We start from the raw sequence: 19,541 nt of genomic DNA, 5'->3' as shown, positions 1-19,541 counted from the left end.
GGATATTTAATCTTCAGTGTGCAAGAAGAGAAATCAGTGTGGTGAACACAAAATATTGTTTCTGCTCCAACACAAAATATTGTTTCTACTCCAACAACAAAAATATTTTAATAAATAACCATTTACTCTTGTTTTAGAGGGATTCAGTGGGACTAATAATAGTAGATCCACGTATTCAGTGGACCATATTTAACTAGGAATCTGTATTTCTTTTTTTATACATCAAGGAAAGTTTAGCCACCATTTATTGTTCAGAACATGTAAAAAATGGGGGTAGTCCTTAATATCTGATTCTGGCCATAGAGGCTTAGGATGCAGACCAAGTGTTCTGGACTCAAATAACTTGAGTTCATGTCCAGACTACATCAATTTCTAGCTGTGTGACCTTGGCCAAGGCAGCCTGCTGTGCCTCAGTTTCCTCAAGTGTAAAATGGCTAATACTGATAGTACCTGCCCCATTGGAGTAGTGTGAGAATTAAATTAGTTAATGCTTGTACTATAGTAAATGCCATATTAGTTGTTATTGTTACATGTTTTACTATTGTTATCACTATTACTTTTGTTATTAATGTAAACTATTCATTTTGGAATCATGCTCTTACCAATCTGCATGGTTATGTAATTCAGAATATTCAATACTTGATTTAACTGATGGCTGATTCATTGCTCTCAGGCAAGTCAAAGAAGAAAAGGTACAATTCTACAGCACTGCTGGGCAGTCGGCAGTGATGATGTCTTCACAAGCTGAGATCTGCTCAGGAGCTTTGGGTTCGCAATTAGCTTAATGTGCACATGGCATTGTTCCCGTGCCAATCCTGAGGCATGAGGGAGCTGCAGAGTGAAAGGTGTTTACCTTTTGTGTAACAAGAGGCCAAGGATGACCACATCTGCCACCAGCACTGGCTGCATGATGCAGGGAAGGAGTAACAGACCCGGACATCTGCAGACCTGGATTCCAGCTCCCCTTTGTCTGAGCATCAGCAGAGGCCTCTCCCTACCCTAGACCTTTACGGTTCTATCCAGCTGTGTAGTTCTACAATGAGACAATCTTATGGACATGGTCATAATCTTGAAAATCTGCTAGAAATGGCCCATCCACGGCTGCAGACCTGGGGACCGACGTTCACAGTTCTTGCAAGCATTTGAGTCTCCTACACATTGTAACTTTTACTGCTGGTGATTATGGCCCTGGAGCAAAGAACATCATACTCTCATCTTCTGATTAGAGACATAAGTCCAAGCCCCACTCTCTCACTTACTACCTACATCAAAGGAGCTGAAGAATCACTCTCTCCTATGCATTGGCACCAGAACTCTGCTTAGGAAGGAGGCTGTCTTTGTTTGTAAAAATACCCTGCAAAGCTGCTTAGGGTAGATGAGCCCTTCAGGGCCAGGGCCAAAATGTCAGAGAACAGGGATGAAATGCTCTGTTTGAAGGACTTTGTTTTACTCTTAGAGGGGAGCATGAAGAAGAGAACAGTGGGAGAAGAGGGGGAGAAGACTGTGAGACAGTGTGACATTCGGGAAGTCAAGGGTGAAGGATCCATGGGAAGTCCCTGTGTGAAATAGCCAAAGGACGTCAACATTGGAGATGCCTGCTGTGCAATTAGAAGCTATGTGCATTATTGAGAAGTAAACTTCTCTTCCATCCCTACCTACTTTTTTAGAAAAGTCTACTACGTCTGTTAAAAGCTTTGTGTAAGTGAATTTTGTTTTTTGTTTTGAAATTGTGGCAAGGCTGAGTTTTACATTTTGCGTTCTGTGATGAGAAACAGAAATATCACACATGGAATCAGGAACCTGAAGGCAGGGGTGACCAAGAGAACTTACATCTTTCAGGAATTTGCAGAAATCCTGGGGAGGATGTGGAATTTGCATTACTGTGGATCACTGAGTTGAAAGGCTGGAGTCCATCTCAATGAACTCTCAAGGGGTAAGGAGGCCCAGTTTATGTCTAGGTTGTTTATATGACTTTAGCCAGTGACTGATGGGCTTGGGACTAAACTTCACTTCTTTCAATCAGTGGACATTTATTGAATGCTTAGCATATGTCAAGCATTTTTCCTGGTATTGGGATATGAAGGCAAAGAAGACATAATACTTTTCTTCTGGAAACTTCCTAATTGGAAGGTGGGTGTTGGAATCAGGATGATCACTCTTCCCAGTTTACCTGGACATTCTTGGTTCATTCTACTTGTTCTGTCATAATTATCTATACCTCCCACTTTCATGCCCCAGAAGGCCCAGTTTGGAGATAAATAAACTGGCAACCATTCCACAGAGTTGTTATAAAGATTAGATGATAAAATTTACGTGAAAATGCTTTGTGAATTGTAAAACATTACACAAATAGAAAGATTAAGAGATTTAAGTTCTTTTATTGCATTCTCCTATTAGAGACAAACAGAAGTGTCCAAAATTGCTCTCTACCATGGTCTCTATTATTGCTCTGAGATCTACTTGGATATGCAAGAAAATAAACTTGCCAGAAAATTAACTTCATTTTAAGGCAGCTTAGCATGTGCTCAACCATTTTCAAGATTAAATTTCTTTTTGTGGTCTGTTCTGTTTCTTTACATGTATGCTCAAGGGTTTTGTTGTTGTTTTTTCAAATTTATGTGTCCTTTCAAAATTAACATTTTATGATGCTGTTGGATTTTGGACATGGGGGACATCCTAATCCCCTAGGAATTTTTAAAGCCTGTCTTAGAAGGGGAAGAGTATCAACGCACTAAGTGCTCAGTATTTACCACGAAGAAGGCAGAGTGCCTGCCCTCAGAGAGCTTCCAGTGTAACCATCTCATGCGGCCCTTTTAAACCAACCCACATGAGAAAGGTACAATTTCCCTTTTCACAGTTAAGGGAACTGAGGCATACAGAGGTTAAATAACTTGGTCAATTCTACAGCCAGCAAAGAACTAGGAGATATATACATATACATATACATATATATACATATACATATACATATACATACATATATATATATATATATGTATATATATGTATATATCTCATCTTATCCCAAAGCCTGTTGATCATTTATTCACGCATCCAACAAATATAACATACTGAATACTGACGGTGTGCCAGGCACTGTGTATATGTGTATATCATCATGAGTAAAACGGATGTGGTCCCTGTCCTCATTTCTAGTTTGGCATCATCATCATCATGATCTGTCCAACCATCATTTATTAAACAGAACTTTCCAGGTACTGTTAAGTGCTTTACTTGCATTATTAATTACAATTGTTACAATGACTGTAAGTGAGGTATGATAATTATCTCAATTTTACAGATTGGGAAACCAAGCCTCAATGAAGTAAAGCAATTTGTTCAATCAGGGAGTAGCGATGCTTTGAGTATGGCTGTAATTCTTAACATTATAAGGCCCTTTACTAGTGGTCTCACTGTGGTAAGTACTATTCTGAGGGGTTGGGGTGGTAGTGGAGGATGGGGTGGATGGTGTCTAGTGGGGAAAGCCTGGGACGATTTGGTCTTCCCAGAATCATTTTTTCCTAAGGGACAGACTTTGGTCTTGGGGAAAAAGTGTTAAGAATGTAATCTCCTTTAAAATTTTTGGCAGAAATAATCAAGTACAGACAATTAAAATTGAAAAGGGTAATAATGATTATAGTAATATATAACAATATATAGTAAATAATATTCATAAATTGCATATTTAGGTCTACCTAAAGTGAAGTGTATGAGAATGCCTTGGGAGAATGTCTGAACCCTGATTAGTATTCATTTGACCTAGTTCCCATTTTTGTCTGCTGAGTGAAGAATTTATTCCACTAAGGTGCATGAGGTGCCAGCATGTGAGGTAAATCTGACACTCTTTGACCCTCAGTACTTCTTTTAATACAACTGCAGAGACGTGTATATTTTTTAGTTGCTTTTGGTCTTCTCAGCACTCTTTCCTCCTCTGCTTTCTGGCTACAGAACCTCTTTTATGTGTTGTTGGGAATCTATAACTCTGAGACTCAGGTGAAGCTGATCCCATCTTGTATTTCATGCTTATAGGGATTCTCCCATCTTCTTTGCCACGGTGATGAATTCAGGGATGGGCACTGAACCAAGGCAAGCAAATCCAAATGCTCCCTGGGACTTCTCATTGTTAAGTACGAGGAAAGATGGCTCTTTTGAATTGGGGTTTGCTCAGTGGATTGGATGTGAGCTTGGCACTGCTGATTGCTGTTTTGCATAACAAGTGTACAGACTAACGTCTAAGAAATGGAGTATAGACCCTGATGACACGATTTGAGTCCTGCATGCTACTCTGCCTGAACTCATTTTACCCTCAGACTTCCTGGCTATGTGAACCATTTTATTTCTTTTTGTTTGAACTAGGTTGAACTGTGTTTCTGTCACATGTAACTAAAAAAATTCCTGGTTAAGTCAATATTTCACCAGAGGTCTAATCTTTAAAAATAAAACAAGTGTCAGACTATACTTTTTCTTCCATTACATTAGGTTAAATTGTGGGCATTCTAGTTTCATCATTAAGATATTGTGTGTGCAGCTAAGATCATCTGGCAGCTGAGGGCCCTGGTAAGTGTTCTGATAGTTTTAAGGAAGTAGATGTCCTGATCTGTTATCACTCGGATACCCCTGGAGTCAAAGGGGCAAATGCCTGAAATCTCTGTGGCAGTGTAGAGCCAAGAAATCCTGGATGCCCCAAAGACTCATACATGTATGTAAAGAAAACAATAGAAGTGAGGAGACCTGAGTTTAAGCCTTGGCTCTGCCACTGATTTGCCTAATGATCTTGAATGTCTTTTAGACTCTTTGGCCTCAATTTCCAAGTTTGTAAAATGCAAGGGAGTAGCAAGGTGAAAGAGGGTATTGTGGCTTCAGGGTGGCTTTGGGATGAAGTAATAATAAGAGGCCAGTAGCAGACATAGGTCTGGGGGGCCCATGCTAAGGTTCTAATGCTCATGGCCAATCTGCTCCATGACATCTGAGTTAAAGATTTGGCTAAAGAGGTAAAATGAACCATCAGGAAACAAGTGCATTTGGGGGAGCCTGATTTACAGTCAAAGGACACAAGGAAGATTAAAAGTGGTCTCATACAGAGAAGGGCTTAATAATACTTTTGTTAAGAATCTACACTGTAAAAAATACTGGGTGAATTTTATCTCTACCTGAAATATTTCACTGTTCTCCCACAGTTTACCCCCTATGCCCTTTTAAACCTAAAATAAATATGCCACACATTTCGACTCTGGAGATATCTTTTGGACAAAATTTCATCTATTTCCATTGCATAATATTTAATAACTTTGCACTGCATATAAACGATGAAAGTGTCAACATGAATGTCTTTTTTGGCCTTAATAAAGCTATCTAAACAGTTCTGGGTTAAAAAAAAAACAATATTAAAAAGAAAGCAATCATGCATGTGTTATATTAAGCTGCCTACACACAGAAAAAAGGGTGGGAAAGATGGAACACATAATTAGAAATAATTTTTTAATTTTCAAAGCAGAGCCACAGTAAATTCCCATAAAACCTATTCATTAATCATCCAAGTTTAAGCAAAGACAGCTTCTCAGTAAACATTCTAGGGTGTTAGTTACTTATGAAATGTATCTGGTGCAGAGAATTATTGGACAGAAACTACTTTAGAATATATGTCAAAATTTTTGTTTTATCAAGGATTAATTAAGCCATTTAAAAATGAGTTATTTAGCAAGACTAATTGTGTATTGATATCAGTACTAGTTTGTGACAATAATTCTGCATTTTCTGGTTAATAGAGTTGGAGGGGCATGCATTCAGAAGTAGTTTAAAAACATTAGATTTTACCCACTTTTATTTCAAATTTAGGGTTTTTTCTAAAGATATAGTTTTAAAGGAAAATGACTCTGAAAACAGTGATTTTCATTGTTTTGTATGATCTAATCTAATCAATAGCATTCTTACTAGAAATTTTTTCTAAACTTAGAACATACTGACTTTCTTTTGGCATTTGAATTTTTATTGTAAACTTTCTTCTTTATAGTTTGAACAAATTAACAAATACATATCTTAAAAAGAGTTTTTCTTCCTCTGCTTAAGAATAGGTAAGTAATTAATTAGTTTATTAATTACTGATAGCATTAGTTATGTCTGAAGAAGTGAACTGTATAAAATAAAATGGTAATTATCTCTGAAATGATTGTATAAGTCCATAGGACATTTGATTTCCTACGAATTGTTTTCTGTTAGTTCTGTATTCATTACATGTCTTAGATTCCCCAGTGGTATTTTTAATCGTTTCTTACATCAGTAGTGATCAGCTATTATCCATGCCTATGTGATTTATATAGATTCTTTATATTAAATACTGCCTACGCATGTTATAGTACTTTGATTATATATGTACTTGACTTGTACAGTTAATCCCATAAGAGGCTTTTTCCTTTTTTTGTCACTTTGACATGAAAGAAGTGTGGAGTTTTCTTGGCTACAGTATGTCTCCTCCTCAGATACATAATATATGATAGCATAAATTTCTTATTTTTCCCTTAACATTTAAAAAACCCAACAAACTAAAGTCCATACTTTATTAAGATTTTCCTAGTTTTAACCTAATGCCCCTTTTTTCTGCTCAAGAATATTATCCAGGAAACCACATTACATTTAGATGTCATGTCTCCTTAGGCTCCTCAGGGCTATGACAATTTCTGAGACTACCCTTGTTTTTGATGATTTTGACATTTTTGAGGAGGAATCTATTATTTTTGCACTCTCTTTTAAAATACCTTCCAGAAAAAGAAATAAGCAATAAAAGTTATTCTCTCTTTATGCCACAGGTGAACTTCTTTACCAATGAAGATTAAACCCAAAGAAAAAGAATTCCTCATTTACGGAGGATAGCTATAATCACATATTACACTTCAGTGCATGTACAGAAGTGAAAGAGTATACACCCACACGATTTAACCTCCAAGGTGTATGAGAAAAGACGAAAAAATTGGAGTAATTTTATGCACAGAAAGGGTCAAGGGACCACTTACAATAACTTCATCTACTGTGAGTAGATGTTTTCTGGCTTCATTGAACCTGGAGCAAGAGGTTTATACTGCTGCATGAGGGATGCAGATAGGATAAGGTGACCGACAGAGCAGGTTGATAAGCACTGGATAGTATATTAAGGCAAGTCTGGGGCCCTTTCCAGTGGAAATCTCTGGTTGCTATGATTAGGCCCTGAAGATGCTTTGTGGCTCAACCCATGCATGGTTCCTTAATTCTTCTGCATGTATATATTCTTTAGTTCGTTAGAATGAAATGCTTTAGTTCATTAGAATGAAATGCTCAACTTGGGACACACGATACACTTCATCGGATTGTGAACTTCCGAAATGTGATCAGGATCCTGAATGAATGTGCACATGTACCTTTGGGAATGAATGGAGAGGATAGACAGTTTCTAGTATCAAAGGGGTCACACGTGGTACAGTGAAGAACTAGACATACTTTGGATCTAAGTCCAGGCTTATTAATTAGCACAGTAACCTTGAGCAAGTTACTTAATCTCTTGTAGCTCCACTTACTCTAGCTGTAAAATGGGGATTAAAAATAGCTCTAACGTGATGTAGTTTTTGGAGTAATTAATGTTTACAGTATTTGTAAAAAGCTTAGCTCTTAGCATAGTGGCTGCCGCATGATGGGTACTCAAGAAACTATTAATAGTGGAATAAGGGTAGGTAGAATGGAACTTAGATTACAATGGCTGCTATTCTGAGTTTAAAATTTGGGATGCTGAGTCTACCACTGAATCATTGAGTAATCCATTCATTCCTTCATTTATTCAACAAAAATTGATTAAATGCTACTGTTTGTGCTAAGAAAGCAGTAATGGACAAGACACATTCTCTGCCCTCGCAGGGCTTATAGTCTAATGGAGACTTACAAACAGGCAGTAATCAGCCATGTGATAAATGCTGCAGCAGGCATAAACTATTGGGCTTAGCGGGAATGTAGGAGATAGCTCTAACCCAGAACCACAGTCAACAAGGTTTGTGGTTTTGTTTTTTCTTATTGTTCCTGTTTTCACTTCAGTGCTAAACAGAGGCAATTTCCTTTTGTTTATTTTAATAGTGAAAATTATTAGTTAAATGTAATATACCTATTAAGGGACATTAAGGGCAGAATCTGATCTGCAGAGCCTGGAGGAAAATGGTCTTCTCCTGGATATGGTTCCAAGGATAAGGACCTCTTTATGATATTAGGACTAGAAAACAGGACAAATGCCCACCTTATAAAGGAAAATCATACAACCCAGGGCATTTCTAGTCTTATCTGAATTTCTAGGAAGCTTAAATTTAATGCTCAATTATAACAAATACAGTAGCCCAATTTTTTTGTTTTATTTCTTTCTCCCTTCTTCTCAATGGTTTTGATTTTCATTTTTAATGTATTATAATATCTCCATATCTATCTATCTATCTATCTATCTATCTATCTATCTATCATCTATGCCATATCAAATGGTTTTTGAGAGTAGGCAGGGTAATAATTATTAACTAACCTTAGTAACTTAGTTTCTTACATATTACATTAGCCTTTTAATTAATATATTTTTATGATTCAATGGACACGGATGAATTGCAGTACATTTAAATTTCATGAAATTGAGTCACACTGTAAGAGGTCTATTATAGGGGAATTTAATAGCATTAAGAATGTCTTACAACAGAGGCCCTTATGTTATCAATAATTAGATGTGTCATGGTATCATTTGGAATTATATCCAACTCTTAGGAGACATAAGGTTACTGTGTTAATCCATTTAAATTATTTTTTCACTCTCTGGACGTAGAAAATCTTTACCTTTAAGCAAAGCTGTCAGGATGGCTAAATCAATGTCCTGGTGTCCTTCTGATCCCATCCGAAACACCGTAATCTGAAATTTGAGACAAGGTGACCATTAGCAATGCATTTTTTCTCTCAAGAGAAATTAAATCAATGAGACCATATTTGAACACAGACTATCTTAATATCTATAAGGTAGATTCTTAACCACAGAGAAAGCATGCATAGCAAGAATTCAATTAGAGGGGTCTGCAACTCATTAAGAGGAAGATGCCTCAGTAGCCTCCAAACAGAAACCAACTTAGATAATTCATTGATTATGGTTACAATCTCTGAAACAAGAGACCAAAGAAAATGTCCCCTTCTACCATTTCAGTTTTAGAATTAAAACTTGCCAGATTTGCAAAAATGTGTAAGCCATAATTTAAACTATGAGTTGAGAAATTGTTTAAAAATAGCTAGTTAGTATGCCCTTCAGTGAGTGGCCCCACTATGTATGCATGTGTGCCCATGTGTGTTTTTGTGTATATGCACGTGTGCAATATAGCCATCACTACACTCTCTCCCCAGCAATAGTTATTCAAGGGTTTCAATATTGTGATGCCTCTAGATCCTTCAGTCCTCTCAATAACCTTAAACCTTCTTGAGAATGACTTAGCAGTATCCAGGTTGTAAGAATGAAAAAGCAGACAATAAAATAACATTTTTTTCCTCTTAAATCTGGGAAGAAAAGTATTCTCTGGGGATGAATGATGGGGAGGAGAGTACAGATGTAACAGTGAAGGGTTAATACATGTTGGATTAATATGAAGTCCCCACATCATGCTTAACGATAATGAAGATTTTTTTTTCCAAGTCAGATGGAAGCTACTTAAGGAAGCCAAAAGGTTATTTGAATATATACATTGGTTGAATTACTACTGTACTCAACTGCTTCAGACTTCAAGTTTCTTTATCTGTAAAATGGGAAAATAATAGGGCTTCCCTGTTTCTAACCACATAGGAAGTAAACTTTGTAGGATTTGCTCATGTATAATTCTAAGTTTTGCCACCATGATGAAGAGAACAGGCACCTAGAATCACAGACTGTTAAACTGTCGGTTGCCTTAGAAATCCTCTAGTCCACTATCCAGAGACAGAGTAACTTGCTTATGGTCAGCATCAAGTTAGAAGAACAGCTGTGACTGGAATCAAGAACAGAGATGAGAGGCAGTTCTTCTCTGTTCTGAACTCAGAAGTGCCTTAATTGGGAAGAAAACTTCAGGTCCACTGGAGAAAGAACCAAGGGGCAGAAGTGGAATTTTGGCTAAATCTTCAACTTTTTAAGCCAGGGCTGGCTAGGGTTTGAAAGGTATTACCGTGTGCTGAGCTGGTAGCAAGCTGCGGACTACCAGGATAACATCTCTCATTGTTTTAGAAGAATTCAGAAATTAGGCATCAAACGGAATTCCTTAAACATCTGACCTACTTGTTCTGCAGATGCCTAAATTTCACTGCCTAATTAGAGATCCCATTTCAGATGCAAATTCTTCCAAGGTAGCAAATAGATAAATTTACCCTGAAATATAAGATTATCAGGTTTTCTTAGGAACAGCTTTGAGGAGGGGAAAGGAAGGTTTACAGTGTGGAGCTGCTAAAGGATTTCAGGGTGGGGGTGGTGGAGATGCGGATATGTGTGCTGTTGTTTGTCCAGGAGCCTGAAATAGCATTGTACTCTGGGGCTTCACAGATTTTCTGGAAAACTGGTGTGGAGGGGATGGCTGTCCACCTGTCTGTGGCACCCCATCCCCATGGTGTGCTTAGACTGAAGGACCTAAGGATCCTAGAAAGAGGGAGAGGAAGCACCAAAGGGAGGCTGGAGGATCCAAAGATGAAATTTATTTCATAATTTTCCCTTGAGTTGACCTGAGATATTATGTCTCCACTACTCTAAACTTTTAAATTTGAAATTAAAATTTAAAAAATATCAATTACTCAATTTATATGTCTTTCTCAGAAAAAAAGAAAAGTCAAACAAGAAAAGCAGAGTCGTCTTCTCCTACCACCCCTGGTGTTGGCAAAGATGCAGAGGATTTTCGCGTCCATGTTCATCAGTGATATCGGCCTATAGTTTTCTTTTTTTGTGACATCTTTGTCTGGTTTTGGTATCAGGGTGACGGTGGCCTCGTAGAATGAGTTTGGGAGTGTTCCTCCCTCTGCTATATTTTGGAAGAGTTAGAGAAGGATAGGTGTTAGCTCTTCTCTAAATGTTTGATAGAATTTGCCTGTGAAGCCATCTGGTCCTGGGCTTTTTTGTTTGTTGGAAGATTTTTAATCACAGTTTCAATTTCAGTGCTTGTGATTGGTCTCTTTATATTTTCTATTTCTTCCTGGTTCAGTCTCGGAAGGTTGTGCTTTTCTAAGAATGTGTCCATTTCTTCCATTTTATTGGCATACAGCTGCTTGTAGTAATCTCTCATGATCCTTTGTACTTCTGCAGTGTCAGTTGTTACTTCTCCTTTTTCATTTCTAATTCTATTGATTTGAGTCTTCTCCCTTTTTTTCTTGATGAGTCTGGCTAATGGTTTATCAATTTTGTTTATCTTCTCAAAGAACCAGCTTTTAGTTTTATTGATCTTTGCTACTGTTTCCATTGGTGAAAGTGGGGTGTTAAAGTCCCCTACTATGATTGTGTTGCTGTCGATTTCCCCTTTTATGGCTGTTAGCATTTGCCTTATGTACTGAGGTACTCCTATGTTGGGTGCATAAATATTTACAATTTTATATATTCTTGTTGGATTGATCCCTTGATCATTATGTAGTGTCCTTCTTTGTCTCTTGTAATAGTCTTTATTTTAAAGTCTCTTTTGTCTGATATAAGAATTGCTACTCCAGCTTTCTTCCGATCTCCATTTGCATGGAATATCTTTCTCCATCCCCTCACTTTCAGTCTGTATGTGTCCCTAGGTCTGAAGTGGGTCTCTTGTAGACAGCATATACACGGGTCTTGTTTTTGTATCCACTCAGCCAGTCTATGTCTTTTGGCTGGAGCATTTAATCCATTTACATTTAAGGTAATTATTGATATGTATGTTCCTATTACAATTTTCTTAATTGTTTTGGGTTTGTTATTATAGGTCTTTTCCTTCTCTTGTGTTTCCTGCCTAGAGAAGTTCCTTTAGCATTTGCTGTAAAGCTGGTTTGGTGGTGCTGAATTCTCTTAGCTTTTGCTTATCTGTTAAGGTTTTGATTTCTCCATCGAATCTGAATGAGATCCTTGCTGGGTAGACTAATCTTGGTTGTAGGTTTTCCCCTTTCATCACTTTAAGTATGTCCTGCCACTCCCTTCTGGCTTGCAGAGTTTCTGCTGAAAGATCAGCTGTTAACCTTATGGGGATTCCCTTGTATGTTATTTATTGTTTTTCCCTTGCTGCTTTTAATATTTTTTCCTTGTATTTAATTTTTGGTAGTTTGATTAATGTGTCTTGGCATGTTTCTCCTTGGATTTATCCTGTATGGGACGCTCTGTGCTTCCTGGACTTGATTAACTATTTCCTTTCCCATATTAGGGAAGTTTTTAACTATAATCTCTTCAAATATTTTCTCAGTCCCTTTCTTTTTCTCTTCTTCTTCTGGGACCCCTATAATTCGAATGTTGGTGCGTTTAATGTTGTCCCAGAGGTCTCTGAGACTGTCCTCAGTTCTTTTCATTCTTTTTTCTTTATTCTGCTCTACAGTAGTTATTTCCACTATTTTATCTTCCAGGTAACTTATCTGTTCTTCTGCCTCAGTTATTCTGCTACTGATTCCTTCTAGAGAATTTTTAATTTCATTTATTGTGTTGTTCATTATTGTTTGTTTGCTCTTTAGTTCTTCTAGGTCCTTGTTAAACATTTCTTGTATTTTCTCCATTCTATTTCCAAGATTTTGGATCATCTTTCCTATCATTACTCTGAATTCTTTTTCAGGCAGACTGCCTATTTCCTCTTCATTTGTTTGGTCTGGTGGGTTTTTACCTTGCTCCTTCATCTGCTGTGTGTTTCTCTGTCTTCTCATTTTGCTTAACTTACTGTGTTTGGGGTTTCCTTTTTGCAGGCTGCAGGTTCGTAGTTCCCCGTACTTTTGGTGTCTGCCCCCAGTGGCTAAGGTTGGTTCAGTGGGTTGTGTAGGCTTCCTGGTGGAGGGGACTAGTGCCTGTGTTCTGGTGGATGAGGCTGGATCTTGTCTTTCTGGTGGGCAGGTCTGTGTCCGGTGGTGTGTTCTGGGGTGTCTGTGGCCTTATTATGATTTTAGGCAGCCTCTCTGCTAATGGGTGGGGTTGTGTTCCTGTCTTGCTAGTTGTTTGGCATAGGGTGTCCAGCACTGTAGCTTGCTGGTCATTGAGTGGAGCTGGGTCTTAGCGCTGAGATGGAGATCTCTGGGAGACCTTTCGCTGTTTGATATTATGTGGAGCCGGGAGGTCTCTGGTGGACCAATGTCCTGAACTCGGCTCTCCCACCTCAGAGGCACAGGCCTGACACCCGGCTGGAGCACCAAGACCCTGCCAGCCACACGGCTCAGAAGAAAAGGGAGAAAGGAAGGGAGGGAGGGAGGGAGGAAGGAAGGAAGGAAGGAATAAAATAAAATAAAATGAAGTTATTAAAATAAAAAAAAAATTAACAAAAAGAAAGAAAGAACAACCAAACCAAAAAAGAAATCCACCAATGATAAAAAGTGCTAAAAACTACACTAAAAAAAAAAAATATGGACAGACAGAACCCTAGGACAAATGCTGAAAGCAAAGCTATACAAACAAAATCACACAAAGAAGCATACACATACACACTCACAAAAAGAGAAAAAGGAAAAAATACATATATTGTTGCTTCCAAAGTCCACCGCCTCAATTTTGGGATGATTTGTTGTCTATTCAGGTATTCCACAGATGCAGGGTACATCAAGTTGATTACGGAGATTTAATCTGGTGCTCCTGAGGCTGCTGGGAGAAATTTCCCTTTCTCTTCTTTGTTCACACAGCTCCTGGGGTTCAGCTTTGCATTTGGCCGAACCTCTGCATGTAGGTTGCCTGAGCGTGTCTGTACCCCACCCAGACAGGATGGAGTTAAAGTAGCAGCTGATTAGGGGGCTCTGGCTCACTTAGGCTTGGGGGAGGGAGTGGTACAGACTGCGGGGCGAGGCTGCAGCGGCAGAGGCTGGCGTGGCGTTGCAACAGCCTGAGGCACGCCGTGTGTTCTCCTGGGGAAGTTGTCCCTGGATCACGGGACCCTGGCTGTGGCGGGCAGCACAGGTTCCCAGGACAGGAGGTGTGGATAGTGACCTGTGCTTGCACACAGGCTTACTGGTGGCTGCAGCAGCAGCCTTAGCGTCTTATTCCCGCCTCTGGTATCCACGCTGACAGCTGCGGCTCACGCCCATCTCTGGAGCTCTTTTAGGTGGTGCTCTGAATCCCCTCTCCTTGCGCACCCCGAAACAAAATAGAAATAGAAAATATAAACAGACCAATCACAAAGCACTGAAATTGAAACTGTGATTAAAAATCTTCCAACAAACAAAAGCCCAGGACCTGATGGCTTCACAAGTGAATTCTATCAAACATTTAGAGAAGAGCTAACACCTATTCTTCTCAAATTCTTCCAAAATATAGCAGAGGGAGGAACACTCCCAAACTCATTCTACGAGGCCACCATCACCCTGATACCAAAACCAGACAAAGATGTCACAAAAAAACTATAGGCCGATATCACTGATGAACATAGACGCAAAAATCCTCAATGAAATACTAGCAAACAGAATCCAACAGTGCATTAAAAGGATCATACACCATGATCAAGTGGGGTTTATCCCAGGAATGCAAGGATTCTTCAATATATGCAAATCAATCAATGTGATACACAATATTAACAAATTGAAGGATAAAAACCATATGATCATCTCAATAGATGCAGAAAAAGCTTTCGACAGAATTCAACACCCATTTACGATAAAAACTCTCCAGAAAGTAGGCATAGAGGGAATTTACCTCAACATAATAAAGGTCATATATGACAAACCCACAGCCAACATTGTTCTCAATGGTGAAAAACTGAAACCATTTCCTCTAATATCAGGAACAAGACAAGGTTGCCCACTCTCACCAATATTATTCAACGTAGTTTTGGAAGTTTTAGCCATAGCAATCAGAGAAGAAAAAGAAATAAAAGGAACCCAAGTCAGAAAAGAAGAAGTAGGGCTTCCCTGGTGGCGCAGTGGTTGAGAATCTGCCTGCCAATACAGGGCACACGGGTTCGAGCCCTGGTCTGGGAAGATCCCACATGCCGCGGAGCAACTGGGCCCATGAGCCACAACTACTGAGCCTGCGCGTCTGGAGCCTGTGCTCCGCAACAAGAGAGGCCGCGATAGTGAGAGGCCCACGCACCGCGATGAAGAGTGGCCCCCACTTGCTGCAAGTAGAGAAAGCCCTCGCACAGAAACGAAGACCCAACACAGCCATAAATAAATAAATAAATTTAAAAAAAAAAAAAAAAGAAAAGAAGAAGTAAAACTGTCACTGTTTGCAGATGACATGATACTATACATAGAGAATCCTAAAGATGCTACCAGAAAACTACTAGAGCTAATCAATGAATTTGATAAAGCAGCAGGGTACAAAATTAATGCACAGAAATCTCTTGCATTCCTATACACTAACGATGAAAAATCTGAAAGAGAAATTAAGGAAGCACTCCCATTTACCACTGGAACAAAAAGAATAAAATACCTAGGAATAAACCTACATAAGGAGATAAAAGACCTGTATGCAGAAAACTATAAGACACTGATGAAAGAAATTAAAGATGATACAAACAGATCGAGAGATATACCATGTTCTTGAATCAACATTGTGAAAATGACTATACTACCCAAAGCAATCTACAGATTCAGTGCAATCCCTATCAAACTACCAATGGCATTTTCCACAGAACTAGAACAAAAAATTTCACAATTTGTATGGAAACACAAAAGACCCTGAATAGCCAATGCATTCTTGAGAAAGAAAAATGGAGCTGGAGGAATCAGGCTCCCTGACTTCAGACTATACTACAAAGCTACAGTAATCAAGACACTATGGTACTGACACAAAAACAGAAATACACATCAATGGAACAAGATAGAAAGCCCAGAGATAAACTCATGCACATATGGTCACTTTACCTTTGATAACGAGGCAAGAATATACAATGGAGAAAAGACAGCCTCTTCAATAAGTGTTGCTGGGAAAACTGGACAGCTACATGTAAAAGAATGAAATTAGAACACTCCTTAACACCATACACAAAAATAAACTCAAAATGGATTAAAGACCTGAATGTAACACCAGACACTATAAAACTCTTAGAGGAAAACATAGGCAGAACACTCTGACATAAATCACAGCAAGATTCTTTTTGACCCACCTTCTAGAGAAATGGAAATAAAAACAAAAATAAACAAATGGGACCTAATGAAACCTAAAAGCTTTTGCACAGAAAAGGAAACCATAAACAAGATGAAAAGACAACCCTCAGAATAGGAGAAAATATTTGCAAATGAAGCAACTGACAAAGGATTAATCTCCAAAATATACAAGCAGTTCATGCAGCTCAATATCAAAAAAAGAAACAGCCCAATCCAAAAATGGGCAGAAGACCTAAATAGACACTTCTCCAAAGAAGGTATACAGATTGCCAACAAACACATGAAAGGATGCTCAACATCACTAATCATTAGAGAAATGCAAATCAAAACTACAATGAGGTATCACCTCACACCAGTCAGAATGGCCATCATCAAAAAATCTACAAGCAATAAATGCTGGAGAGGGTGTGGAGAAAAGGGAACCCTCTTGCACTGTTGGTGGGAATGTAAGTTGATACAGCCACTATGGAGAACAGTATGGAGGTTCCTTAAAAAATTAAAAATAGAACTACCATATGACCCAGCAATCCCACTCCTGGGCATATACCCTGAGAAAACCATAATTCAAAAAGAGTCATGTACCACAATGTTCATTGCAGCACTATTTGCAATAGCCAGGATATGGAAGCAACCTAAGTGTCCATGAACAGATGAATGGATAAAGAAGATGTGGCACGTATATACTATGGAATATTACTCAGCTATAAAAAGAAACAAAATTGAGTTATTTGTAGTGAGGTAGATGGACCTAGAGTCTGTCATACAGAGTGAAGTTAGTCATAAAGAGAAAAACAAATACCGTTTGCTAACACATATATATGGAATCAAAAAAAAAAATGGTTCTGATGAACCTAGGGGCAGGACAGGAACAACGACGCAAATGTAGAGAATGGACTTGAGGACACGGGGAGGGGGAAGGGTAAGCTGGGACAAAGTGAGAGAGTAGCACTGACATAGCTAGTGGGAAGCAGCTGCATAATAGAGGGAGATCAGCTCAGTGCTGTGTGACCACCTAGAGGGGTGGGATAGGGAGGGTGGGAGGGAGATGCAAGAGGGAGGGGATATGGGAATATATGTATATGTACAGTTGATTCACTTTGTTATACAACAGAAACTAGCACAACATTGTAAAGCAATTATACCCAATAAAGATATTAAATTTAAAAAAAAAGAAAAAAAATCAAATGATATAAAACATGTATAAGCACTGTATAAATGCAGGTTATTGTTTTTCTTGCTACTCCTTTCTTTGAGGATAAATATTACATCCATCACCTGTTCTGAGGCAAATTGGCAAAGACAGTTTTCTTGTCAAGACTAAAAGTAAGACACGAGAGAGACTTGGTGTTGCCCAGGAGAACACATATGGCTATTTAAGTTTGCACTTTCCGAGGAAGCTAATAAAACGAAATAAGAACTTAAAATAAATAAATAAATAAATAAATAAAAAAGAATAAAAGCATTACATATTCATTTGGCTGGAGCACTGTGTAAAGGGAAGGTAACTAATGAAGGAAGGTTGGGGCCGAGTTGTGAACCATCTTCAGTGTCAAGGAATTTGGACATAATTTACTATGTACTAGGCCTTGTGCCAAGCACTTTATATATATTACCTTGTGAATCTTCACATCAACCCTGTGAGGCTCCGAGATTAGATAAGTACCCAACAGCGCTTAGCTGGTAAATGGCAGAGTCAAGATTAGATCTCAGATCTGCTCAGCTCTAAAGGCTATGCTCTTAGCCTGCTAGGCTATCTTGCTGAAGTCAAATACTGTTGGATGCAAATTAATCTCAGGGTACAAATTGGAGGTGAGGCCCAGCTTTAGGGCTGTTGCAGCAGGTTTAAGGTGAAGTAACAAGGGCCTGGATTAGGACATGGCTGTGTGATGGAGAAGAGGCTCTGTGCGAGGAACATCAAGAAGAATCACAAGGTGGGTTGATTTTCAGGGGTCAAGAGACAGGAAGGAATCAAAGATGACTCAATTTTTCAGCCTTGGTGCTGAGAGCATGGGGCTGCTCTTAAGAGAAACAGAAAAGCCAGGAAAAGTGAAGAGTTTTCCATAACTTCTATTCTTTTTGACTCAGAAGTTGAGTATTGGCCCAGGGCAGCACACTACAAGGTAGGGGGTGATTTTAGACAGCGCTCTGCCGGGCAGTGAAACCAAAATGAGTAGAATCCCTGCTGCCCATACGCCCTCGAAATCTTCCCACTGGTAAGCAAAAAGATGAGCTCTTTGTTAAAATGTCTTTGACTAGAGCTACACCAAAGCCCTGGGGAGATCCTGAAGAGTAGGGAAAGGGAAGGATTTGGCAAAACTTGAGGCTGTCAACAGCTTTTCAGGTTTTAACTGCCACAGAGCAATGTGTATGTATGTGGAGATACCCAGGACTGAGAAAACAGAAGCTCTCATCAAGTTGCTCTCTTTAGGGAGCAAAATTGGAGGCATGTTTTACTTACATCCTATCACAACAATAAGGAGGTATGTGCACGTGCACACACATACACACACACAGTGGTTTTGTGAGTCACATGACTTGGCAATATTAAATATGCTAACCGCCGCCCCAGAAAGCAACTCTGTACAATTTGAGTGTGGTTCTCTTGTATGGAAGAATGTACCTTTCAACCAGCATCGCCTTTCCCACAAAGAACCCTCAGAAAAATGTTCAGCTTTACATTTACCACTTTCATCAAATGCTTGCATTTTTTACATATTCCTGTTACATTGATTGTACAGTTATTTGATGATGTCTATCTTATTTGGAGATATTAAAGAATGATGAATTGTTCTATAAAGGTGAATTTTCTAGTTAAGTATGAGTTATTGCTTGACACCAATTGAAAACAAGTTAGTTCTCTTGGATGGAAACTTTTCTAAAATGGAATAGACACATTTGTCTTCTTAGACAACATTAAATAAAATGAAAATCCATTTATTTTTGGTGTGACTTTGTGATGTTCTAATTGACTGTCAGGAAGGTAGGACTACTTTGTCCTATCGAAATGACCTCAGACCGTTCATGTTCAGAGTTCATGTATCTGCTATTTATTGGTTCCTCACTCTACAGTCTGACTAACTCTTCTCAAAACCATCCCTGAGGCATAAAGGGCAGGAGTACCAGACCAAAACTGAACAAAAGAGTGGTGGTTTCTGTGGCATTTAGTGCTTTTGACTGTGTGGGATTTAGTGCCAGATTGTCTGATATTAATGACAGCGTTCAAATAACTCTCTTTTTTCATTTCTTATTTCCTGGTCTGCATAGTTGAGGTTTTTGTATAAGAGATCTTCAGATAAATTAGACATTGTCATACTTTTAGCAGG

At 38.7% G+C, this 19,541-nt stretch overlaps 1 protein-coding gene across 18 annotated transcripts in view; it reads right to left on the bottom strand.

Annotated features, from left to right (window-relative positions):
* Positions 1-19,541, bottom strand: part of TRPM3 (transient receptor potential cation channel subfamily M member 3) — an 829,755-nt gene that overhangs the window by 112,950 nt on the left and 697,264 nt on the right. For all 18 annotated transcript variants that reach the window (XM_068553750.1, XM_068553755.1, XM_068553753.1 and 15 more), the window contains one exon: positions 8,824-8,896. In XM_068553750.1, coding sequence (XP_068409851.1) covers positions 8,824-8,896 — 73 coding nt within the window. The remainder of the gene's footprint in view (positions 1-8,823; positions 8,897-19,541) is intronic.

The sequence above is a fragment of the Eschrichtius robustus genome, chromosome 10, assembly GCF_028021215.1.
Source record: "Eschrichtius robustus isolate mEscRob2 chromosome 10, mEscRob2.pri, whole genome shotgun sequence".
NCBI classification, from domain to species: Eukaryota; Metazoa; Chordata; class Mammalia; order Artiodactyla; family Eschrichtiidae; genus Eschrichtius; species Eschrichtius robustus.
The sequence above is the reverse complement of the archived record's forward strand: the minus strand, read 5'-3'. Positions and strand labels throughout refer to the sequence as shown.